Consider the following 23,193-nt stretch of genomic DNA (forward strand, 5'->3'; position numbering starts at 1 on the left):
AGTATACAAACCAGTGGAAAGTTTCAATTAGCCCCACTGTTCTTCTGTGATTTAATCAGACAGTGGTGACATGATATCGCTTCAGTTAGCTGATATGAAGTTGTACAGTGATCAGTAGCTGCTCTGATTACTCTCCAACATTCTTTGTCTTTTTAGATCATTGACTGCTGTGGTCCTGTATCTTGTCCATGCTGTCTCTCTTTAACGAACATTAAGCCTTGTCCTTAATTAATCTCAGTGGCTAGAGTGGATCAAACCCACTGGCTGCACCCATTGATCCCAAAGAAGAAAGACTCTTGAAAAGATGATTATATCTCAGCTAACATGCTCCATTGTGCAGTCTGGTGAGTATTTGACTTGTTGCCTGATAGATGAGCATGACTTAAATAAGGAGTTGGGGTCAGTGGTTATATTTACTTTTTACAGGAGGAGGAGCTGTGTGTGCAACAGTAGCAGGATATAAAATGTGACCTCTCCTCTGCACATCTCTTCTAGAAGCCTGAGTGTGACAGTGTGTACCACCATGAAGACCTGCGTGCTGTTATCACTGCTGCTGGCGTTGGGTTGTGTGACCATCAATGGTGCACCAGTGGAGCGTGGTGGCATGGAGCCAGGTTCATGTGAAGACGCATCAACAAAAGCAGCTGCTGAACTGGCTCTTACCAAAATCAACCAGGACAGGAAGGAGGGCTACGTCTTCAGCCTGCACCGCCTGTCCAACGCACACATAAAGAGACATGTAAGCCATGCTGCTGCTTGCAGTATCAAACCAGTTCAGTTCATTGCATTTCTGTTTGTTTACTGGAGCACTTTTAGTTTTCAGTACAATCCAGCCATTTAAAGGGTTGTGACTGAAAAGCGTTTGGCTGAAATCTGGAGACAGAGCAGCAACCGTTACAGCACAATTGCACAGAAAGATGGGCAGAAAGGAACTATTAGACCTGCGACACTAAAAAACTAGTGTTTGTATTTTGCAAGGGGTCAAGCTTACAAATCAGGAGATTTCACAGATCCCGGGAAGTAAAACCAGAAACTGTTGTTAAATTCTGTTAAGGTTTTAATGACTGTAAATGTTTGTGTTTTTGACAAAACGGTATGTGTGCGTGTTACAGGGAGATAATGGTGTGGTCTCCTACCTGACTCTGGATGTCGTGGAGACCAAATGCAGCGTTCTCAGCAAGAAGGACTGGAAGAGCTGTGAGACTCGTCCCACTGAAAACATGCCGGTTAGAAAAGACACACACCCTGCAAGTGCATGTACTCACACTGTTCTGCTCAAGGCTTTCTTGAGTAGTTGTTATAATAAAATTGTTTTTATTATATTTTTATTTTCTTAATCGATAAGGTTTTTGTTCCATAAGCATTAGTTCAGAAGTTGGAAGGGGAAAAAGTCATGTGGTGTATTGATATATTGTATTTGTGTTTGCAGGTATATGGACAGTGCAAAGCTGCTATCTTCATCAACAAGGTGCACAGAGTGGAGCGTCTCTACAAATACAGCTGTGTTATCAGACCAGGTATGAAAATTACCGCATGTCTTTGTTTCACCTATTTCCAATTTTCCTTGCAAAACATTAAGAAATGACGTGTAGGGCAACACTTGGCACTACATGTCAAAATCTGGGACAGCGCTTTTTTTGCACACCACAAAATGTTTGAAAATTTGAAGACAATTTTTGTTCTGCTCAGTTCCTGCAGCTAGAGTACATGAGATGTATCCTGACTGCCCAACTTTAATTCACCACGACAATAACAACGTTCAGAAGACTGTGTCCCACTCTCTGGAAAAGTTCAACAAGGAAAGCGGACTCGCCAATCGTTTTGCTCTCCTCAAAATCTGCCGTGCTGCAGCAGGGGTAAGCTTACCATACCTCCAAAAGGAACATCAGCACATGTGACATAATGTATCCTGTCATCTTAACTTCCATAACACACAGTGTCAAGGCTGAGAATATTGTGACTGAATTTCTGACACCAGAGATTAGTTGAAATCACACAAAAATATCCTTCTTAGAGGTTAATCTAAAATCTTTATCAATAAATGACTAAATACTGGCTTTCCATCAAACCTCATGGGCCTACTTTTCATGTTCAACAGTTTTTATTCCCACCACTCTAGATTACTTAATAATTCCTCTGCAAATGATTTTCTCAATTAAACATTTGTTTATTTGTGTGTTCAGATGGCCATGAGTATGTATTACAATGTGGAATTCAGCATCCAGGAGACCATCTGCCCCAACAGCGCAGAAGCAACAGCTGAGAAGTGCCCCCTCATGAACTGCGAGTTCGCCGTGAGTCAAGATAAACACTTCACAACTTTTTTATTTTATCTGAACTGAATTTTTTAAATGAGAAATTTTGATCAAACTGCTTGATGAAATTACTCCACTGTGGCTTCTCCAATCAGGGGGCTATCAGTTTTTATCACTACAAGCAAAGTCCTCTGTTTACAGTCAAGCCTCGAGCAAGGATGTGTTCTAGCTTTATATTACTGGCTAGTTTACGTCAGCAGGAGATTATTCCTAGATTCAGTTTTTCTAATTCTTAAACCTTAGTAAAATGGGCTCTTTGTTCCTCTTTTTCTCTCCTCAGCACAAGGGCTTCTGTAAGGCATCCCTCTACCACTCCCCCACTAATGATGAAATCATTGACGTAGAGTGTGAGATCTATGAGCCTGAGGTAAGTCTTATCAGGATACGATCTCTGTTTTTTTTTTTTAACATCTTTCAATAGCACAGAAAACATACAGGATTGAGTCTAAATTTTAAATTTATTAGAATAAAACCTTTGAAACTTTTGTCTCCCTCTTGAACAAATATTTGATCTTGAACAAATGAACACAAACTGTTGACTCTAATTAGGAAAAACTACAAAACAGGGAATTTGTGTTTGTCCTAGCTTTGCTTCCTTTATTGGACAGCAAGTCTTCCTCTGTATGTCAAGTTTTATTTTGATTTTTTATCTGTGATGTCAAACACTTTTTTTTCGTTCCTAATGTTCATCATTCTTCTACATACAACCTGTAAACTGTGATACCACAGGAACCAGACGAATTTCTCCGTTGCTTAGTTAGTGGCAGGTTTTACTTTGAAACAATGGTGCTTGGTAGGATGGTGAAAAGCAGGATCCAGCTAGTCAACCTTACACAGTGTCATCTTTACAGTCGTAACATTTAAAGTAAAAGTTGATATCTTGTTTGTGCTCTAGACTGTTTCAAGCTCTAACATTACAAAATCAGATGATACAGCTAAATTCTCACCAGGGCAAACAAAATATCATTGAATGATTCGATTTAATTTCCTTTCATTTTTTTTTATATAACACCAATTCAAAACAACAGTGACCTCGAAGTGCTTTATGTTGTAAAGACCCTATGATAATAAAAAAAAAGCAACTCCAACAATCACCAACAATTACAATATAGGAGTTTTTCCAAATTAATACTGTAAAGAAAAATGAAAATAGTGGTAAAAGTTCACTTGACTTTTAATGAGAAATGCAGTGATTAGCTTTCATCCGGTAGTCGCTATAGATTGTGATCAAATCATAGAATCCTTATGGGGCCATTAGCAGAAGTTCAGATTGTAATTCTTCCATCTTGACTTAATTTTTTTTAAATACCTTTTTCTTAAACAAGACAGCTTCACTTTCTGGTCACCATTAAATTTGCTCCCATCTGAAGGAGGTCAGATTTTGTAAGGACTTATTCACAGGGCCACTGGATTTTGCTTTACTGTAATGTACCGTATACTCTTTATCTCTTCTCCAGGCTGCTGAGAGAGAGAAGACACTCCACCTGCTGGGCGGAGAGACTGACCACAGCCACAATGACACACACTCACACAGCCACGAACAAGACCAAACACACGACCACGTACACGATCACACCAAGAGCCACTCTCATCATGACCAAACCCACAAGCATGCTGACAACCACGATCACCACCACACACATGACCATGCCACAGGCAGCACACACAGGCACGCTCATGACCACTCCCATGACCACAGTCACAGCCACGATCACGTGCACACTCATCACGACAAAGCACACAACCACAGCAGTGACTTTCCCAACCAACACCACGACTACAAGCACGCTGAAGGTGTGCACACCCATGAACATGACCACGAGCTGGCTCTGGACCACGATCACAAGCATGGTCACCTGCATGAACACGAGCACCACCACCATCACCACGAGCACGAACATGAGAACGCACCCCACGACCACCCAGAAGGCATGGTGACAATGCTGCCAGCTCTGGGCCAGCCTGTGACCCTGCCTTCCTTCCCTGATGTCCCTGCTGGTGGCCCTGAGCTCGGAGTCACTCTCCCACTTAAGCCCAACCCCCAGATTCCTGGAGAAATGGACCCTGCTATCGAGCCCTTCCCAACCTCAGTCTCAGACCAGTGTCCTGTCCCAAAGGCAGGACGTGACCTGGTGGAGAAACTCTTTGCTGAGGACGCTTTTTTTATGCTTGCTGTATAACATGGCCTATGGAACTGTTTTAGATGTACACAATGACTCAAGTGTAACAAAGAATGGAAAACTATATGATATATGATACATTTGCAATAAAAACATTCACAATCATTGTAACACATCACTTCTCACATGTCTAGCTTCTTATCCTAAGCATCAAAAATGAATGCCTAACCCAAAACCCTTGGCCTAAACCTAATTGTAACGGGAATGACGTACCTGACCACATAGTTCACTCGTTTAACACAGTTTATTCCCGTTTGCTGCTCTCTGAACACTCAGCTGCAGCATTTCAGCTCACACACAACAACAACAACCACAACTCCTCAGGTCCAGGCCTGTTTAATAGTGGAGATATGATGAGCTGATTGAGCTCAGCTTTGTCCGCCGGTGCGACCTGCCATTCGAGTACAAAAAAGAAAAAGTCTCCGCAACTCTGAAAGTCTGAAACTGTGGTCAACAACAGACACACATGCCCATATTGTGGTCCAAACCAGTCAGACATAGTCTGGGGCAGACCTCTCTGATTGGCAGAAAACGCCAGAATCTAAGGTTAAAGCTATCAAAACTATTTCAACACCCACCAAATAGCTAAAACAGCAAACCAGAGCAGGTAAACGGATTCCGCACAAAGACATAAACACAGAGTGTGGAACCGACGCATCAGAATGAGTGAGATGTCTGCTTTCTCACCTGTAAAATTATGATATTATTTTATGCCATGTTATACCCCTAATTAAAGATTGTGAATTATTATGTAGTTTTAGTTTGCATTATTCTCCTGAATTAGAAGAAGCTGATAACTATTGCATTAGTTAAACTGATTTGCATTACATTAAATTGCTGACTTGTTGTGAATGAATGATATTGTTTTATGATGCATTATATTGCTGAGTTATAAGAAATACTGTTCGCAGAAGGTTATTGTCTAATTTGTCTGAGTAGAAGAGAACAGAGTGTGCTGGAGTTTTCTGCCCCATCTCAGCAGGAGCAGATAAACAGGGAGCCAAGGTCGTAGCTTAGGCGCTGTGTGAGAGAGAGCATGTGAATGTTTAGGCTTTTTATGATAAGGTGGAGGCACCAGAGGTTATAAAAGTTTGAGCAATGCTCCACCATTTTGAGATTTTGAGGCTGTCTGCATCAGTGTCCATCTCCCACGTGTGTGATCATTAAATCATCGTTTGACTCAACCCGGCCGGACCAGTGTTGTTATTGTGGTTTTTTCTCTTGTCTCCATCCCCAATATTTTGAACCTTAACACACCCGACGGCACATACGCAGACACGCTGTCGAGGCTGAAAGCCGACAGCTCACTGATTCTGATGCGTCAGGTCCGCTCTTTGTGTTCACATCTTTTTTTGCCCTAGATTCTGATGCTGCAGGTTTTGTCTCTCTCCAACCAAATTAGACTGAACCAGCAGCAAAAGAAGATCAAAACTAGGCTTCACATTTGACAAACATCGTGATTAATTCCCTCTTACTTTTGCTGTTTTGCTTCCACCGCTATAAAAAAAAAAATCACACTTCCTGATCAGGTCCCTCTCTCTCTCTCTCTCTCTCTCTCTCTCTCTCTCTCGTTGTACTTCAAGAACAGTTTCCCATTTCAAATCTCTGTTTTCACACTTATCTTTCTTGTAGAACTGTGCTCCAAATAAAGAACTTTGTGTTGACAAGATTGTTGAAAAATGCGCTTAATTTTTGTGCTGGTGCACTTAAGAAAAAAAGTTTGGTGCACCAGTGCAACTGTGGCAATAAGTTAGTCTAGAGCCCTGAAATCACATTTTGAGCCTCAAAAAATTTCAAACTCGTGGGGACGGGCATTTTGTACCCATTAGTGCCTGTTGGTCTCCACAAGTATAGTGGCATCCCAATTTTCTTTCCTCACAAAGATGTCAAAGGCTACGTTCATACTGCAGGCAAAAGCGCATCAAATCCAATTTTTTTGACCCTATGCGACCCATATCCGATCATGGTATGACAGTGTGAACGGCACAAATCCGATATTTTCAAATCCGATCTGGGTCACTTTCGTATGTGGTACTGAATCCGATACATATCCGATGTTTTAGAAAGCGACTGCTGTTTGAACAGTCATGTCGCATTAAAGCCGTCTTTTACGTCACTGACACAAACAGACGCCAATTATCAGCGCCCGAGAAGACACCGCGAACGCTTCCTGGCCATCCAGTATAGATGTCAGTGAAACTTTTGGGAAGACAACATTGGAGAAATGTGAAAATTTTATTTGTACTTTATAATCTGCAGATTCTGACAGAAATCTGCAACTATCCTTTGAAGCACCGCTCCTCTAAAACAGCAATAAGGATAATTATTAGGTTATCTACATTATTATGTAAATAACAAAATAACTTAAAGCAAAAATTGGGAAACGTAAAGTCCGAAGTCTTTATTTTAAGGGTTATCAGTCAAATAATACTGTTTGCTCTGGGTCTAAACAGAGCGCGCTGTGTGTGAAGTCTTCTTTTGTGCATGCGGGCCGCTTTTTTTTTTTTTTTTTTTTTTTTTAATTCATATTTTGGATGGACAGAAACATTAACAAATATACAACTGGAATAATCATACTGTCAGTTCTCTGTCCGTTTCTTAACAACAACCAACAAATAAGGACTAACAATAACTAAGACAATCAGACAAACAAACAAACAAACAAAAAAACACCAGGAGAAACAAAATGATATACCGCCTCCTGGGAAACATCTGCAAAAACAAAAGCAATGGGGGCAAAACACCTGGGTGTCTAAAAACAAAACATAACCTTGACCACTGATGACATTAGACAATTTCTTCCCTCTACTGACTTTCAAAGTAAAAAATAGACAACAACAAAAATACCAACGACACATGAAACCCCCCCCCCCCCCCCCCCCAAAAGAACATTTATCACAATATCTAGGAGACATTGTCGATGTACAACAAAAAAGGACCCCAGACCTGCTCAAAAATATCTTCTCTCCCCTTAATTCTGTACATAACCCGTTCATATGATGCCATCTTAGACATTTGTTCAGTCCATTCCCTGAGAGAACAGGGGCTGCCTCAGTATTATCCTGCATCCTGTTATGAAAGCCAGACGCATCCAGCATGCGGGCCGCTTTGAGCGTTCACACTAGAGAGCGTTTGCTGTCGCATTTTATTTGTAGTGTGAACGAGCAGACAAAAAAATCTGATTTGATCAAAAAATCGGAATTGAGCATTAAGACCTGCAGTGTGAACGTAGCCTAAACACACACGCACGCACAGGTTAAAGACACTGGACCAGAGTACTGTTAGTCTTTCAATCAACAGGAGCATGAACCGAACCAGTGATAGCATTACTTTTGAGCATTACAATGTTTGTTTGGATTTTTTACATATTATAAGATTCATGCAAATTAAGATATAAACACACCATATTGTCAGGATTCTGGGTCTCCTGACCCAGCGTTTTTAGTTCTTTGCGATTTTTGTATTTTGTACTCGTGAGATTTATTCTATGGTTTCTAGTTTTGATCCCTTGCCCTTCATGTTTCTCTGTGCCCCCTCTGTTCTGTGTAAGTCTGTTTCTTGGTCTGTGTCTTTGCATGTTTTGAGTTTCTTGTGTTTTCTGTCACTCTGTATTGTGAATTATATCTCATGGTCTTTTGTTACTCCCACGAGTCTAGTTTCTTGTGTTCCGTGCTTAGTAGTATACCTCCGTGTATTTTGGTTCTTAGAGTCCTCTGCTTTATGGGTTATGTCTCTGTGTTTCTTAGTTGCTGTCTCCACCGTGTCAAGTTCGCATCTCTGTGTTATACTTCCTGATTTATTTTGAAGGTCTGTGTCTCATGTGAGTGTATCCTACTTTGCTTCCTTTCTCATCAGTTCTGATTTCTTCCAGCTGTGCCCTCCTTCTGTGTCTCATTCCCCTCATTACTTCCCAGTGCATTTAAACCCTGTGTTTCTCTGAGTCAGTGTCGCGTTGTCCTTCATGCTGTGCGGATCGCCCTGTGTTTCCTGTAAGTTTAGGTTGTCATTTTTTAGTTTAGTTTAGTTTAGTTTAGTTTAGTTTAGTTTAGTTTAGTTTAGTTTAGTTTAGTTTGCATGCTCGTTTTCCTGTGACTAGCAAATAAAGCTGTGGTTTTGAGTTCATCCCTCGAGTCTGAGAGTCCTGCATTTTTAGTCCTCATCTCCTACCTGCCACACAGCACATCCTGACACATATGAATAGGAATAAAAATAAGGAAGGCTTTATTTGGAATATTATATGTACTATTCTATGTACCATTTTTCTTCCACTTATCCAATATTTAGGAAATTATAGTTATAGCTACTGTATAAGATCAAACTAAGCATCAGAATCTTGTTTGAGACAGGGGCAATGTTCCCCTTCAGCTCCACTGCACCTTGAGACCTTCTGGATTTCATTGATGAGAAAAAGAAAATCTTGACTTGCGAGTATCTGTGTGAAATCAATAAATGGATCAAGTGCTGCAGGATCTTTAGTTACATTGATAATATTTATTTATGGTGAAACAGTGGTGGAATATCGCTGTTGCTTTCGTATAAATGAAGCGGACATACCTGCGTGGCCGCGATCTAATCTTGTTTACATAAAGTAAGCCTGCTCCCGAGCAAGTTTACGCTTACGGCTCTGTTGCTATGGCAGCAAGTCCCGGATGAGCTTCGGGGAACCGAACGATCCAAGATCACGCGAAATCGTCAACAATCAAATCCAGCTAACCTACTTAGCGAGGTACGAAGAACGGGCCCCAGGTCTTTCACCAGATGAAAACATTATAAAATCAAGAAGAGCTAGAACTGCTGAGCAGCTAGAATCCATTCTATCTGTAGAATGGGGTAACATTCCTCTCCCTAAAGTTTAGCAGCTGATCTCCTCAGTTCCTTCAGTTTTTTTGAGACATGTGGCTGTCATCAATTTCAAAATAAGCCCATATTTTGTCATAAAATTTCATTTTCCTGTGTAAACATTGAATATATTTTCTATTTTCTATTGTGGATAAAATATGTGAAATTGTGAGATTCAAAAATCAATGTATTTTGTTTTTATTTACGTTTAACACAATGTCCCAACTTTTTCAGAATTCGGGTTGCATGTCATAAGTTTCTTATTTCCTTCTTTGTAATTGTACATCCAGATGAGAAGGATTTACTATGTGGAACACAACACCCGGGAGACCACAGTGCAGAAACAGTGACAGCTGAGAAGTGCTGCAACAGGAAAATGCATGCATGATGAATTCTGTGATTTGAATTCATTAAAAATCATTAAAATCATTAAAAATCCACATGTTGAACTCTGACTTTGACTAATTTTTCACAAGCCTTTGATAAATGCTTATGATGTTTTGGCTTTCCTTAATAAGGAGAGTGTGTGGAATGTTGCAAAGAGAGGCAGGATTATCCAAACTGAAAGGGACGAGTTGCCAGAAGGCAGAATATCAGGCATACAAGTTACAAGTGCAACGGCATTCCATGTTACAATGACAATCATAATAAAAATCCACAAAGGTCAGCAACAGAAGGTAAGACAGGTGCTGAGAAACCAACTGAATGGTAGGAATAATATCTAAGCCATCAATACATTGACTCGTCGTCAGATATCCAGGCAGAATAATAAGCTGGCCACAGAAGAACATAGATACCACTGATCTCAAGACACAAATACCCCTCACAATCCACAGAGGACTATATCTGATGTCCAGAACCCTGAGGCTCTGTGAGTAATGGAAAGATTAGTTAGTGTCAGGGCCAGAATCCAGGATGAAACAAGGAAGGAGCACGAGAAAACTGAGAAGTATCAGGGCCTGAAAGAACAGCTGGGGCAGATGTGAAAGTTCAAGTCCAAAATGGTGATAAAGAAGCATTAGGAACTGAAACCCCCAAACTAGAAGTGTGACTCCAGCAGTTTCCAGGCACATCAGAAGTCTGCTTTGATAAAACTGGAAACATCCTCACAGGGTAATCAGTGGAATTGTAGTTTTTAGCACTTCATTTAGCTAGCCACCTTTTGTAGTCTTAATGCATGTGTAAGAAAGCTGGATTTTCTGGTAACCATAAAACAAATTTCATTCCATCTAAATATGGCAGCACCGGCTCACAGTTTGTATGCACATATTTACATGGCCACTGAGGTTGCTTAACTATGTTATACTGTATACTGTTCTCCTGGCTTCTGAGATAGGGAAGAAGCTCCACATGCTGGTATAGACAACTGACCACAACCACAGTGACACACACTCAACCAGCTACAACTGAGACTAAACACACAATGACAACCAGACAAATGCATGTATACGTGCCCCATTCTGTGGTCCTGTCCATCTTATACCTGACCCCTCCCAGATCAATGCCTTCATAGAATATCTGCTATTTATAACACTTCGAATACAAAACCAAAAAATACTCTGCTTCCCGTTCTACATTTAAATATCCTAGGAACCACAAGTAAGCAGTCTGAGAGTGAAGTACTCTATTTGAATAATAAGGTGCTATAAGGTCTTTAAGATATGACGAGGCCTGATTATTCAAGATTTTGTATGTGAAGAGACATATTTTAAATCCAGCTCTGAATTTAGCAGAGAACATAATATAGGACAAATCTGCACTTGCTTTCATGTTGCAGTTAGTAGAGTTCTGGATCAACTGAAGGTTTTTCAGGAGGTTTGTAGATCTTGAATTACAATAGTTTATTTTAGAAGAAATTAATGTGTGAAGTAGAGCAGGGCGATATGGCCAAAAATATTTATCACGATATATATTTGAAAATTTGCGATAACGATATAACTGACGATATAATTGATGCGAGACAAAATACAACTCCACAACATTACTAGCGCAAAAAGACAACCTTACATTTATTTTCACTTAAACAAGAAGCTGGTTTTTATGTACATTAAAGCTTTATAAAAATGTAACAGTGCAAATGCAAATTCCTTGCTGAAAGTTTAACCAAAAGGCATTTCCAGTAGAAATGGGCTGACATATCCTGAGCATAACCATGTATAATATCCACTGAAGTTAAAAGGAGGTGCTTTGCAACATTAAACTGCAGTGTGCAGTACGTATTTTTCGGACCATAAGGTGCACGGGATTATAAGGCACATTAAGTGAAACAAAGCAGTCAGATAAATCAAACTTTATTAAACTCATTCTTCTTGCTTCCTCCACTTCTGTACCATTGATTCATTAATGTTGAATTCTCTGGCAGCTGCTCTATTCCCATGTTGTTGCAGTATATTAATGACTAACCTGTGGATGGATTATCTCAGTTGTTCTCCTGACTGAAGTTTGGTCCGTTTACAGCATCCTGCCATGCGATTGCATTTGTCTCTAACTATCAGGAACCTTAACGTTAACTTTTATAAGTGGAAAAGTGTTAGTGTTCGTCCTCCAGCTTCACTGTTTATGTTATGCTAACATAGCTGTGTCGCTAGCGATCACGTAGCACATCATTATATACCAGCTAGCCCAAATTCAGTAACCCTACAAACGTCACTGCTGTTTTGTTTCCTGTCTTCATTTATGTTGGAAGCGATAGCAGAGCTGTAGGTTTGATTTTTTTCAGAAATCTCTCAGTCAGAACATGCTATATCATGCTTAGGTAACTAGCGAAACTAGCGAGCTAACTTCCGCTAGCTTCCTGCTAACTTCTAACCCCGTTAAATGTAATAAATTTTGTTTTCATGGATGCCTGGAAGTTAAACTTCATAGTTACAGCTGGTAAAGCAGCAATACTGATCGTTTTATTAGAGATGAAAGAATTTAGACAGTTTTTAACTCTCAGTGATGCTGCAGTGTTCGTTTGACCTGAAGCATACAGAGTTTAGGACCCAGATTACTCCCAGATTTAAGAGCATCTTAGTCCGACAAATACGACGATAACGACGGCCGCTTGCATGTTCTGCAAAAAAATGTTCTTTGTCGTGTATCTGACGGACAAACACCAAACCAGTTCCACATCACTGAAGTTGCACCATTTTTACAAACCAATTCTGGTTCATCTGTTTCAGTCAACAATCGGCCATGTGCGTATGAAAACAAAGGCACTGCGCATGCGCGTTTTACTCATATTCTATCGCGATATTTCATTTTCCTATCATTGCCTAACATTATACCGGTATTACCGTGAACGATATAATATGGCCCAGCCCTAGTGTGAAGTGACCTATCAGCATCATTTGGAGACAGGATGTTTCTAGTTTTAGTTGAGCAAATGAATGACAGTAGTTATGATCAAAATGACTCCAAGATTTCTCACAGTGTTACTGCAGGCCAGGGTAATGTCATATATCTTTTACGTTGATAAAAAAAAAAAGCCTGTAATTTCACTTCTTTTCTTGTAGTGACACTTACTTTTGTGAATTTGATAAGTTCTTGATTGATTTCTTCTCTTCCCTAGTGCACTATGGCCCCTCAGTTTGTCTGAGCCAGCCATTGGCCTCCAGAGCAACAGATAGAAGAGGAGAAAGTCCAGCATCAGTCTGTCACAATTCTCCCTGTAAAAACTAGGCTTACAGGTCCTGCAAAGGAAGATTTCCCTGTCAATACTGATACTGATATTGTTCTTGTACACTCGAGACCAGGTCAAGGTGAACATTCAGCAAATACGTGCACAAAAAGATGAGCATGCAAAAAGAAAAAGCATGTGGCAACATAATCAGCTGATCAACCAGCAGCCTTCTTTGGAGAGCCTAGAAACATCACAGAAAGAAGAAAGCAAATAGAGTTAGAAGTGCTTATTTAAATGTGTGTGTATCCAGGAGAAAGATCTCTCTGTTAACTAACCTCTGATATCATGTCTGAGTCGAGGCCTTAGTCAGGGAGATGCCAAGAACCCAACGGTCAATCTTCGTGCTCCAGAGTGCTCTAAACCTCAGACCTCCAAACAGGACAATGACCCTAAGGACTCACCACATGAGTGGCTTCAGGACCACTCTGTGAATGTTCTTAAGTGTCCCAGAGAGAGAGACGCTTGAACCCAATTGAACATCTCTGGAGAGATCTGAAAATGGCTGTGCACCAACCGTCCGTTTGCACAAATAAATGCTATGTTCTTTTGACCTTTCACCCTCTTGATCCTCCCATTTAGTTTGTGTTAATATGGTGGTGAATGTGTACCCAGACTGTCCCAGAGCCAAAAATCACAATGAACCAACCACCAAGGAAACAACTGACTCTCCCTGTGTGCACATTTATGAATTGTGGCTTTGCTTCACGTAACAAACAAATACTTCAAAACAAAGTGAGCTTATTATCTAATTACTTATAGTAATTTCATTAAAATGTGCTTTTAAGAGGCTGAATTTAAAAACCTGATGCTGAATGTGACAGTGTTCTGAAATTTACAGTCACTTAGGCTGCTAGAGAAAGAATAAAGAATGAAGAAAGAATGAATAGCTAGCTCTAGTGTTGTTAATAAGAAAAGTATACTGTGTTCAGTTTCTATTTATGATATTGAATGTAAGATTCAGTTTATAATTTTTAAATGTATTTTCATATGTGTGATCTTATCTTTCATGTGCTCTGTGTGTGTTCTGTCCAGTCTCCTCTGACCTCAGATCCCACCAAGTTGTAAATGCATGCTCAACTATAGGATAGCATTGTGAGATTAGTTGCTGCTTTGATTACTCGCCATCATTTTTTACCTTTTTGCTGTTTTTATTGAACAAACATTAAGCTTTGTCCTTGATTTAACTCAGTGCCGAGAGTAGATCATATGACCTTCAACAAACTGGTTGCACACGCTGATCCAAAAGAAAAGATCGATTGCATGAGTGATTATCTAACAACTGATAAGCTCCGTTGTGCAAGTGTGCACTGTAAATGTTTGTCTGGATGCTAGGTGAGCATGACTTTTTGAGAGGTAGGGATCAATGGTCATATTTACCATTGACAAGAGGTGTGTGTGGGTGGAATGGGGGGGACTTAAACAGTAGCAGGATATAAAATGTGACCTCTCCGTCTCTGCACATCGGTGTTAAAGAGAGAGAGTCGTCCCAGGCCTTTACCATGAAGACCTGCGTGCTGTTATCGCTGCTGCTGGCGTTGGGTTGTGTGACCATCAATGGTGCACCAGTGGAGCATGGTGGCATAGAACCAGGCTCATGTGAAGATGCTTCAACAAAAGCAGCTGCTGAACTGGCTCTTACCAAAATCAACCAGAACAGAAAGGAGGGCTACATCTTCAGTCTGCACCGCCTGTCCAATGCCCACATAAAGAGACATGTAAGCTGAGCTTGCAGTATTATTACTGTGTGGTAGACCAGAGCTGTTTAAGGCAGAATTACTTTCTAGCAGAGTCCAGAGAAGTTCAGTGTATTTTGGCATTACTGTGTATTTTGGCATTTTTAGTCAAATCATAAAGTGATTTGACTAAAAATCTGGAGAAAAAGTCAGTTAGAAACATTTTCATGAAACAAATATGTTCCAAAAACTTTTCACTGTGATTGGACCAAATGAGACAACAAAAACAAATTAAACCAATGTTTTAAGTAAGTACGACAAGTCAGACTGTTTTGGGGGGTTTTTTTGAGGGGGGGATGCCATGTTAGGCAAATTACGTGAAAAACAAATGACCATGTGAAAGATCAGAACATAAATTAAACGAGTAACCACTGAAAATAAATTCCATTAGCGTTTTATTGACTGTACATAATGATTGATTAAATTTGTGTGTTTTACAGGGAGAGAATGGTGTGGTCTTCTACCTGAATCTGGATGTTGTGGAGACCAACTGCAGCGTTCTCAGCAAGAGGGACTGGAAGAGCTGTGACATTCGTAGTGGCAATACGCAGGTTAGAAAAAACACACACAAACACTGCATGTGCAAATTCTCATCAACAAGTTTACCAAAAATCTGTTTGCGTATGTAATTAATACATGTGTTAGTCCTGATTGTTTTTATTACTGTCTCTTGTGTTCTGCTTAAGGCTTTCTTACAATCTTAAATCTTTCTTTTTTAACATAGTGAGCATCTTAGTTTTGTGTTCCATAAGCAATAGTTCATAAGTTGGCAGGTGAATAAAGATATTTAGTATCACAAGATATTGTCATTGTTCTTTCAACTAATTTATAAAAAGGTATAAAAAAAATCTAAATAAACTCTTTTGCGAATGTGATGCTGTATGTATAAGCAGTACACTAACATCATGTATTGTATTGTGTTTGCAGGTATATGGACAGTGCAAAGCTGCTATCTTCATCAGTAAGGTACACAGAGTGGTTCGTCTCTACAAATACAAGTGTGCTATCAGACCAGGTATGAAAAATATTACACGTATCAAAAAGAAGTGATTGTGGTTTTCATTCAAATTCAACCATTATATCTAAAAAGACATCAAGGTCCAGACTTAAAACATGTTTTTGTGGAGTGCAGCAGTCTCTTCATAATTAAAATGACTTTTTGTTCTGCTCAATTCCTGCAGGTAGGGTGCATCAGTCCTGTGGTGGCTGTCCAGATTTAACTGACCATAATCATGATAAAGTTCAGAAGGCTGTGACTCAGTCTCTGGAGAAGTTCAATCAGCAGAGTGGGCTGGCCAATCGTTTTGCTCTGCTCAAAATCTCCCGTGCTACTTCACAGGTAGGGAGATCAAAATTAAGATGTGTGACATAATGTATCCTCGGCTCTTTTATTGTATAGATATATATTCTCATCATGCACTGTCAAGGCTGAGAATAAGGTGGCAGAATTCCCCTTTACAAATTTACACCATCAAATTTAATGGAAACACACAGAGAAGCTCCTACGCAAAAATTAGATTAAACAACTACAGTAGCCTGTAAGTAAAGTTTGCATAAACTGTATAATATTTCATAAAGTTTTCTACCAAATCTGGTATAAACAGAAAGGAGGCACATAAATGTTTATGGTAGTGGCACTGCTCTGCCTGGACTTATACTGACTGTATCCATACCTAATCTGGTACTACTACTACTGTAATGGTACTCTGGTACTTACATTAAGACACATTTCCTAACAGCAATTTCCTAATGTTGTAAACCCGCTCAACATTTGGCAATAAAACCCTTTCTGATTCTGATTCTGCTCCACCCACTCTTCCCTGCTCTGCTGTGTTTCGTTGACCTGCGGTCACATGACTCAGCAGCACTAAGCAGAACTATGCAGGCTGCAGGAAGGGACAAAGTGGAGCAACGTATAGAGGTTCCAGGTTCTAAGAAATAAAATGTATACAGTTTTCCATTCATCTTGTCACATTCTAATATTGCACTAAAAAGTATCTCAGTTTTGAAACTACCAGACCACAGCCCAGCAGCCAAGAAGAAACAGACAGAAAACAGAAGAAACAAAGCTAATTTGTTTGTCTCCCCAAATAGTGACGGCAGATGGTCGCCCCTCCCTGAGCCTGATTCTACTGGAGGTTTCTTCCTGTTATAAGGGAGTTTTTCCTTCCCACTGGTGATTTCATTACTGGGGTTATCTCTGTATTTTTGAAAGGTCTACCTTACAATATAAAATGCCTTGAGGCTATATAAAAAAACTGAATTAAAATTGATTTAATTTAATTAAACAGAACGGGAAAATTTCACACAACTTCCTTAATCACATATTTCTGACAAAAATAAGAACAAGAATAGTGCTTAAAATATTTTTTTAAAACTTTAATCTTTTTCATTTTTTTGCATTTGGACTATGTCTTACTTTCGTGACAGGGGGCGCTACACCACCTCCAGACTTGCCAATGGTCATTCTGTTAACTAGTTACTGTGTGAAAAAAGAATCACCGTAATTTAGTGGTTATTAAAATGTATTCTATACCAAAACTTTGCTGTATCCCACACCGCCACAGAACATCACTAACTATGCTGCCTCAATTCTCACACATGATTTTATATCAAGTCTCTTCCTTAATTTGGGCTTTTCCTTTCTCTCTGTGTCTTTGTGCGTCCAGGTTGTTGCAGGTAGGAAGTACCATGTGGAATACGCCATCCAGGAGACCACTTGCCCCCAGAGGGCAGGAGCAGATGAACCTTGCCCCCCCATGAAATGCGAGTTTGCTGTGAGTCTTTTATTAATCTTTCATCTACTAGGTTTTGCCCTGTTTATTCTCAAATGAAATCAAGTTCAACTCACCTTCTCCATCAGGGGATTGTTTTACTTTCTAACAGTGCAAGGAAAAGACCTTCATTTGCTGCTCAAAGCTTAGTATGTTCTAGCTTCATATCAGTGGCTTGTGTATGACAGCAGGAGATTACTTTGATATTTAGTTTGCCTAGTTTAGAAAAAACAACGTAAAACTACAAAGTTTTCAGATGCAAATTTGTAGTGTAATGGCATCAAGTGACGATGAGTTGGTCGTAAGGTTTCTAAACAAGAAAATGAAGAAACTGAGATTCTGGATTCATCCAGAAATACATTCGCTTCTGCTTACCCTTTTCAGGGTCGCGGGGGGTGTGGGGCCTATCCCAGCTGTCGTAGGGCAAGAGGCAGGGTACACCCTTGACAGGTTGCCAGTCTGACACAGGGCTAACACACAGGGACAGACAACCATTTGCACTCACACCTATGGGCAATTTAGACTTTTCAATTAACCTATCCCCACAAAGTGCATGTCTTTGGACTGTGGGAGGAGAACCCTCGCAAACACGGGGAGAACATGCAAACTCCACACAGAAAGACCCCGGCCTGATGGTGGAATTAAACTCAGGACCTTCTTGCTGTGAGGCAACAGTGCTAACCATGCCACTGTGCTGTCCATTCTGGACATCATCCAATTCTAAATAGAAGGCAGCAGCAAAAAGAATTTCTTGTTTTAATCCAAGAGGTGAAGCTGCATCACAGCTGCTTTTGTACATAATTCCGGACGTCAGTAAGGAAGTCTGAGCTCTTGTGGGTAGACCACACCTGAGGAGACAGAGAAATATTTTTCAGATAGCAGTATGACCCAGAGCAGCATGCTCTGGGTCATACTGCTTAGAATTAAAAACCTATTACCATATCATTGTATATTCTGTACTGGTATGCCTTTGAGCTGCAAGCACACTTGCCAAATGCAGTGGTCTGATTGGTCCAATCTGTTAATTCACACGCGAGAATCAGAAAAACTGAACTTGATCCAAAAAAATTTGTCCAAAAGTATTTTTAAAACAAGAAACATTTGCACAAACTGTACATGTAAAGGCCTTTATACTGTAGTAAAACCACAGGCATAATTATTGCACTCTTACTTTTTCTTCTTTTTCTCTCCTCAGCACAAGGGTTTCTGTAAGGCATCCCTCTTCCACGCTCTCAATGGCGATGAGAAGATTGAGGGAGCCTGTGAGATCTATGAGCCTGAGGTGAGACTCTTTTAGATGGTTTCGCTGTTTACCTTCAATGTCTTTTTACAGCATAAGAAAAAAAAAGGATGATTGGTGGATTGTGTGATTTTAATTTTGGAACTCACTAAATTAACACAAACTGTTTATACATGTCTTTGCTGTATAATTCCAATGAGGATGTGTTTTTTTTAAACTACAGAATCAGATGGACACATCCAAAGTTTTGTTAACACCGTTCCCCTAAAGTTTAGCAAACAGATCTGCTACAGTGCTTTAGCCTGTCAAAATTCTCAGTCACACCTGGTACACCTCTATTTTGAAGCTCTAACTGTCCAGATAGAAGAGTTAAAAAATAAAATTCACTCTGTACTGTTGTCGTGAAGGGAGACCATAGCTATGGAGGCCAGAATTGCTGTTTGTTATTTTCAGGACTTAAGTGGGCCTTGAAAATCTGAAGATGGAAGCACCAGACCATATTTTATTCACATGGCCATTAGAGGTTGCAAATCTATAATACACTGTTCACTCTTTAATATCCTACACTCTTTATCTCTTCTCCAGGCTGCTGAGAGAGAGAAGAAGCTACACCTGCTGGGCGGAGAGACTGACCACAGCCACAATGACACACACTCACACAGCCACGACCAAGACCAAACACACGACCACGCAAACGATCACACAAAATGCCACTCTCATCATGGCCACACCCACAACCACACTGATGACCGTGATCACCACCACACACATGACCATGCCACAGGCAGCGCCCACAGGCACGCTCATGACCACTCCCATGACCACGGTCTGAATCACGATCACGTGCACACTCATCACGCCAAGGCACACAACCACAGCGGTGACTCTCCCAGTCACCACCACGACTATAAGCATGCTCTAGGTGTGCACACACATGAACATGACCATGAGCTGGCTCTGGACCATGACCACAAGCACGGTCACCTGCATGAACACGAGCACCACCACCATCACCACGAGCACGAACATGAGAACGCACCCCACGATGAACCACAGGGAACAGTGATAGTCCTGCCCGCCTTGGGCCAGCCTGTGACTCTGCCTTCCTTCCCTGATGTCCCAGTTGGTGGCCCTGGAGTTGGAGTCACTCTCCCACTTAAACCCGACCCTCAAATTCCTGGACAGATGGAGCCCACCATCGAGCCCTTCCCAAAATCAGTCTCTGCCCAGTGCCCCACCACAGCGGGAAAGCATAAAAATGTGGATGAACTCTTCACTAAAGACCTCGAATTCAAGCCAGCTGCAGCCAGTTCATAAAGCCTATAAAACTGTTTTTAAATACACACACAAAGGCTCAAGTGTAATGAAAAGAAGGAAAACTATTTGGCATTGCATTTTTCTACATTAAACACATTGTCAGTAAAGGACTGCTTGCATGAGTCAATCTTACCGTTTCATGTCCTAGAGCAAAAAAAATGTTTTAAATGCACATTTTTTCATAGATTCCACTAAACAACTGATTTGCTTTGGCAAAAGGCTGCTAATATTTTTTGCACCAACCAAGCAATTCCCATATAGGTTACAACTGAAACCTTGCCATAAATCAGCATGCTGTGGAGTTAAAAATTTGTGGCACCTTAAAAATTGAATACAGGTGACAAAAGGTAAAGACATTCTGTAGCTGAGAAGAAGTACAGGTACTTGTTTTAAAAATTTGGGAACTAGCTGAAGTATTGATTCAGCTTCTCTGCAATGAAATAAATAGCTGAACCTCTGAGTGTATACCTGTGGACTAACCAACTGTTTAAGGTAACGTGCTAACACGGTTAATGCTAGCATCACTGCAGTTAGCCCCACCCTTTTATGCTCATGTTAGCAGTACTAGCTAGCTAACTTGCTCTTCACAAATAAAGCTTCAAGTTAGTCTCTGCCAAGACTAGATATGAAACTACCCATTTGTTTTGATTACACAAGGGCACACATTTCTGGCCTCTTTAAAATATAATATTGTTTAAAGTAAACATTTCAACTGCAAAGAAAGTTTAGCAAACATAGATTTTCTACTGTGGTTTATGCTGTCCAGATTCTCAGTCACAGCACCCACACCTCTCATTTTAAGCTGTAATAGTGTTCTAACAGAAGATTTAAAAAATAAAAGTCACACTCTGTACTGTTGTTATGAAGATGGCTACAAGAATGCTGAAGGCGTGCACACCTACGAGGATGACCATGAGCTGGCTCTGGGCCACGACCACAAGCATTGTCACCTGCATGAACATGAGTGCTACCACCATCACTACAAGCATATAAAATATACATATAAAATATACAAGCTGGCCCATTGTTTTTTACCTGGAGACAGCAGTCGCCCCATTGTTCTGACACACAACACTACACACTAACTACAAAAGGCAACACATTAACTACACACTCCAAACACGGTAAACGTCACAAATCTCTCACTTCTTAAAACTCACTCTCTCTCTTTTTCTGCTGTCTTTCTTTCTCTCTCTCTCTCTCTCTCTCTCTCACCATCACTCCTAAAACTTAACCCTCTTTCTAAACAACCAAATGTCATGTTGCCATATCATTTTTGATTAGTCAACACGAACTGGATGTTTTTTGTTTTGTTTTTTTATTTTTTGATCATAAGCAGAGAGTGCTTGCTAGCTCTGTCCTTAGCTTAGACAATAAACGTGACGAAACTATTGAGGAAAAAACACGCGTAAACATATTTTTATCATGACTCTGGTTTTACGTGGCCTATCTACACAATTTAAAACCTGGTATTTATCACATTGTTGCTTTGTCATCTTGAAGTGATCATGTGATTGGCTTACCACGACTACTTTATTCTTCCTCAGTCAAACAACAGCACTCATGCACTCATGTTTTGCCCCCTAGCTACAGGTGTTTTGCCAAAAAGTGATCGTATGCCAGAAAGTGATTGCCGTCTGCGGGAGCGCGCACAGCTGCTTAAAGCTGTAGCGCCCAGATTACTTACAGCTACTTCCGTGTAACTGATATAAGATGTGGTAAGCTGAACACAGCTTCAACCGTCTGTTTGTTGAAAAACAGTAACGCCACCGCACCACATTTTCTTGTTAGTAACAGTACTGGCGTTGTAACAATAGAAATAGTAATTAGCTAGATTACTCATTACTGAAAAAAATTATGCTGTTAGTAACGTTATTCCCATCACTGGTAATAAGCAAGAGAATAATGCAGGAAACAGAGATTTTTAGATGGGAAACTGTTCTTGAAGCACACTGAGAGAGAGAGAGAGAGAGAGAGAGAGAGCTGTGCAGATGTGAGGTGTGATTTTTATCGTGGTGAAAGCAAAACAGCAAAAGTAAGAGGGAATTAATGACTATGTTTATGTGAAGCAAATATTAAGTTTTGACAGTTTGCCAAGGAATGGGACTTTGTTCACACAACATCAAGCCTGCATTACCCACAATCTAATTGACAAGTGGAAAAGTCAGTCCAAACAGTGAAGAGGCTGCTGAGCAAGGCAAGAGACAGTAGTACTGACTTCTAACAAAGCCTGCTAGTATACCGCACAACGCCACAAAGCAAATGTTCCAAAGGAAGCTCAACCAAATCATACATCATTCAGGCAGAAGATAATGCTATTCGAAGACAAAATCGCCAAGATCTTCCGGACATGTAGAGTAGAATAGAGGTTGGAGGCTGATGAACAACCCCAACACACACTGGAGATACTATCACCTGGAACAGCTATACATACATAAGAACAAACACAGAAGATCTGTAAGACAAGTAAAGCCACCTATGAGACTGATTGAACAGAGGTGTTGATACGTTGTTTGGAAGATAATATTGTCATAGTATTTACACAAGTTGCACTATAATTGTGTACTGGTGTTGAACTGATTATGATTGTTGAAAACTACTTGTGCTTTTAACCTTTTATTGACAAAGCTTGGTTTAACAAGTAAAAGGAGAGATAGTTTATGTTTATGAAAGTAGAATTATTATATTTTTAAAAAGGGATGGTGTAATGATAACAGCAAATGCATATTTGCTTAGTATCTGTCATGAATCGCCGTGCGGCAGGCAGGAGTAGGACCCAAAATGCAGGACTCACAGGCACGAGGGAATAAACTCAAAAGGCAGCTTTATTGCTGAAGAGGCAGAACATAGGAAATACAAAACTAAACTGGGAAAACTACAAACTAAGAACTCACAGAGAGACACAGGGAGATCCACACACGGCATGAGGGACGACGTCACACTGAACAGAGGGAGACGCAGACAGAAATACACAGAGGGTTAACGAGGGAAGTGGGAACACACGGGGAACATAGGTGACACTGATAATCATAACGAGACAGGGCGGGGTGAACTGAACACCGACGGGAGAGGTGAAACAGGAAGTACAGGAGGAGAGAGAGCACGAGTAGAACACCAACGTAACAGGCAGG

General features: G+C 40.4%; 2 protein-coding genes and 2 long non-coding RNA genes across 5 annotated transcripts in view; 2 read left to right on the forward strand and 2 right to left on the reverse strand.

Annotated features, from left to right (window-relative positions):
* Positions 1-359: 359 nt before the first annotated feature.
* On the forward strand, positions 360-4,610 carry fetub (fetuin B). Its single transcript, XM_026148141.2, has 7 exons — positions 360-739; positions 1,113-1,226; positions 1,430-1,517; positions 1,690-1,856; positions 2,184-2,294; positions 2,596-2,682; positions 3,773-4,610. The coding sequence occupies exons 1-7, from the start codon at positions 524-526 to the stop codon at positions 4,493-4,495; spliced, it is 1,506 nt and encodes a 501-aa protein (XP_026003926.2). The 5' UTR covers positions 360-523; the 3' UTR covers positions 4,496-4,610.
* LOC145421287 (uncharacterized) lies at positions 4,340-6,162 on the reverse strand. The gene is made up of 2 exons (XR_013902617.1): positions 5,753-6,162; positions 4,340-5,182 (listed from the first exon to the last, which is right to left on the reverse strand). It is a non-coding gene; the product is annotated as an uncharacterized LOC145421287 (long non-coding RNA).
* A 5,157-nt stretch (positions 6,163-11,319) lies between these two features.
* Positions 11,320-13,777, reverse strand: LOC145421288 (uncharacterized). Its single transcript, XR_013902618.1, has 2 exons — positions 13,274-13,777; positions 11,320-13,179 (listed from the first exon to the last, which is right to left on the reverse strand). It is a non-coding gene; the product is annotated as an uncharacterized LOC145421288 (long non-coding RNA).
* A 590-nt stretch (positions 13,778-14,367) lies between these two features.
* Positions 14,368-23,193, forward strand: part of LOC113009405 (fetuin-B-like) — a 50,907-nt gene continuing 42,081 nt past the window's right edge. The window contains exons 1-7 of one of the 2 annotated variants that reach the window (XM_026147678.2): positions 14,368-14,713; positions 15,172-15,282; positions 15,659-15,746; positions 15,913-16,070; positions 17,401-17,508; positions 18,701-18,787; positions 19,331-20,169. In XM_026147678.2, the coding sequence (XP_026003463.2) occupies positions 14,498-14,713; positions 15,172-15,282; positions 15,659-15,746; positions 15,913-16,070; positions 17,401-17,508; positions 18,701-18,787; positions 19,331-20,062 (1,500 nt within the window). In that variant the 5' untranslated portion in view covers positions 14,368-14,497 and the 3' untranslated portion in view covers positions 20,063-20,169. Of the gene's footprint in view, positions 14,714-15,171; positions 15,283-15,658; positions 15,747-15,912; positions 16,071-17,400; positions 17,509-18,700; positions 18,788-19,330; positions 20,170-23,193 lie in introns of those variants that run through there. The other variant, XM_080291376.1, reaches the window with a different exon arrangement.

This window comes from Astatotilapia calliptera, chromosome 17, assembly GCF_964374335.1.
Source record: "Astatotilapia calliptera chromosome 17, fAstCal68.1, whole genome shotgun sequence".
Lineage (NCBI taxonomy): Eukaryota > Metazoa > Chordata > Actinopteri > Cichliformes > Cichlidae > Astatotilapia > Astatotilapia calliptera.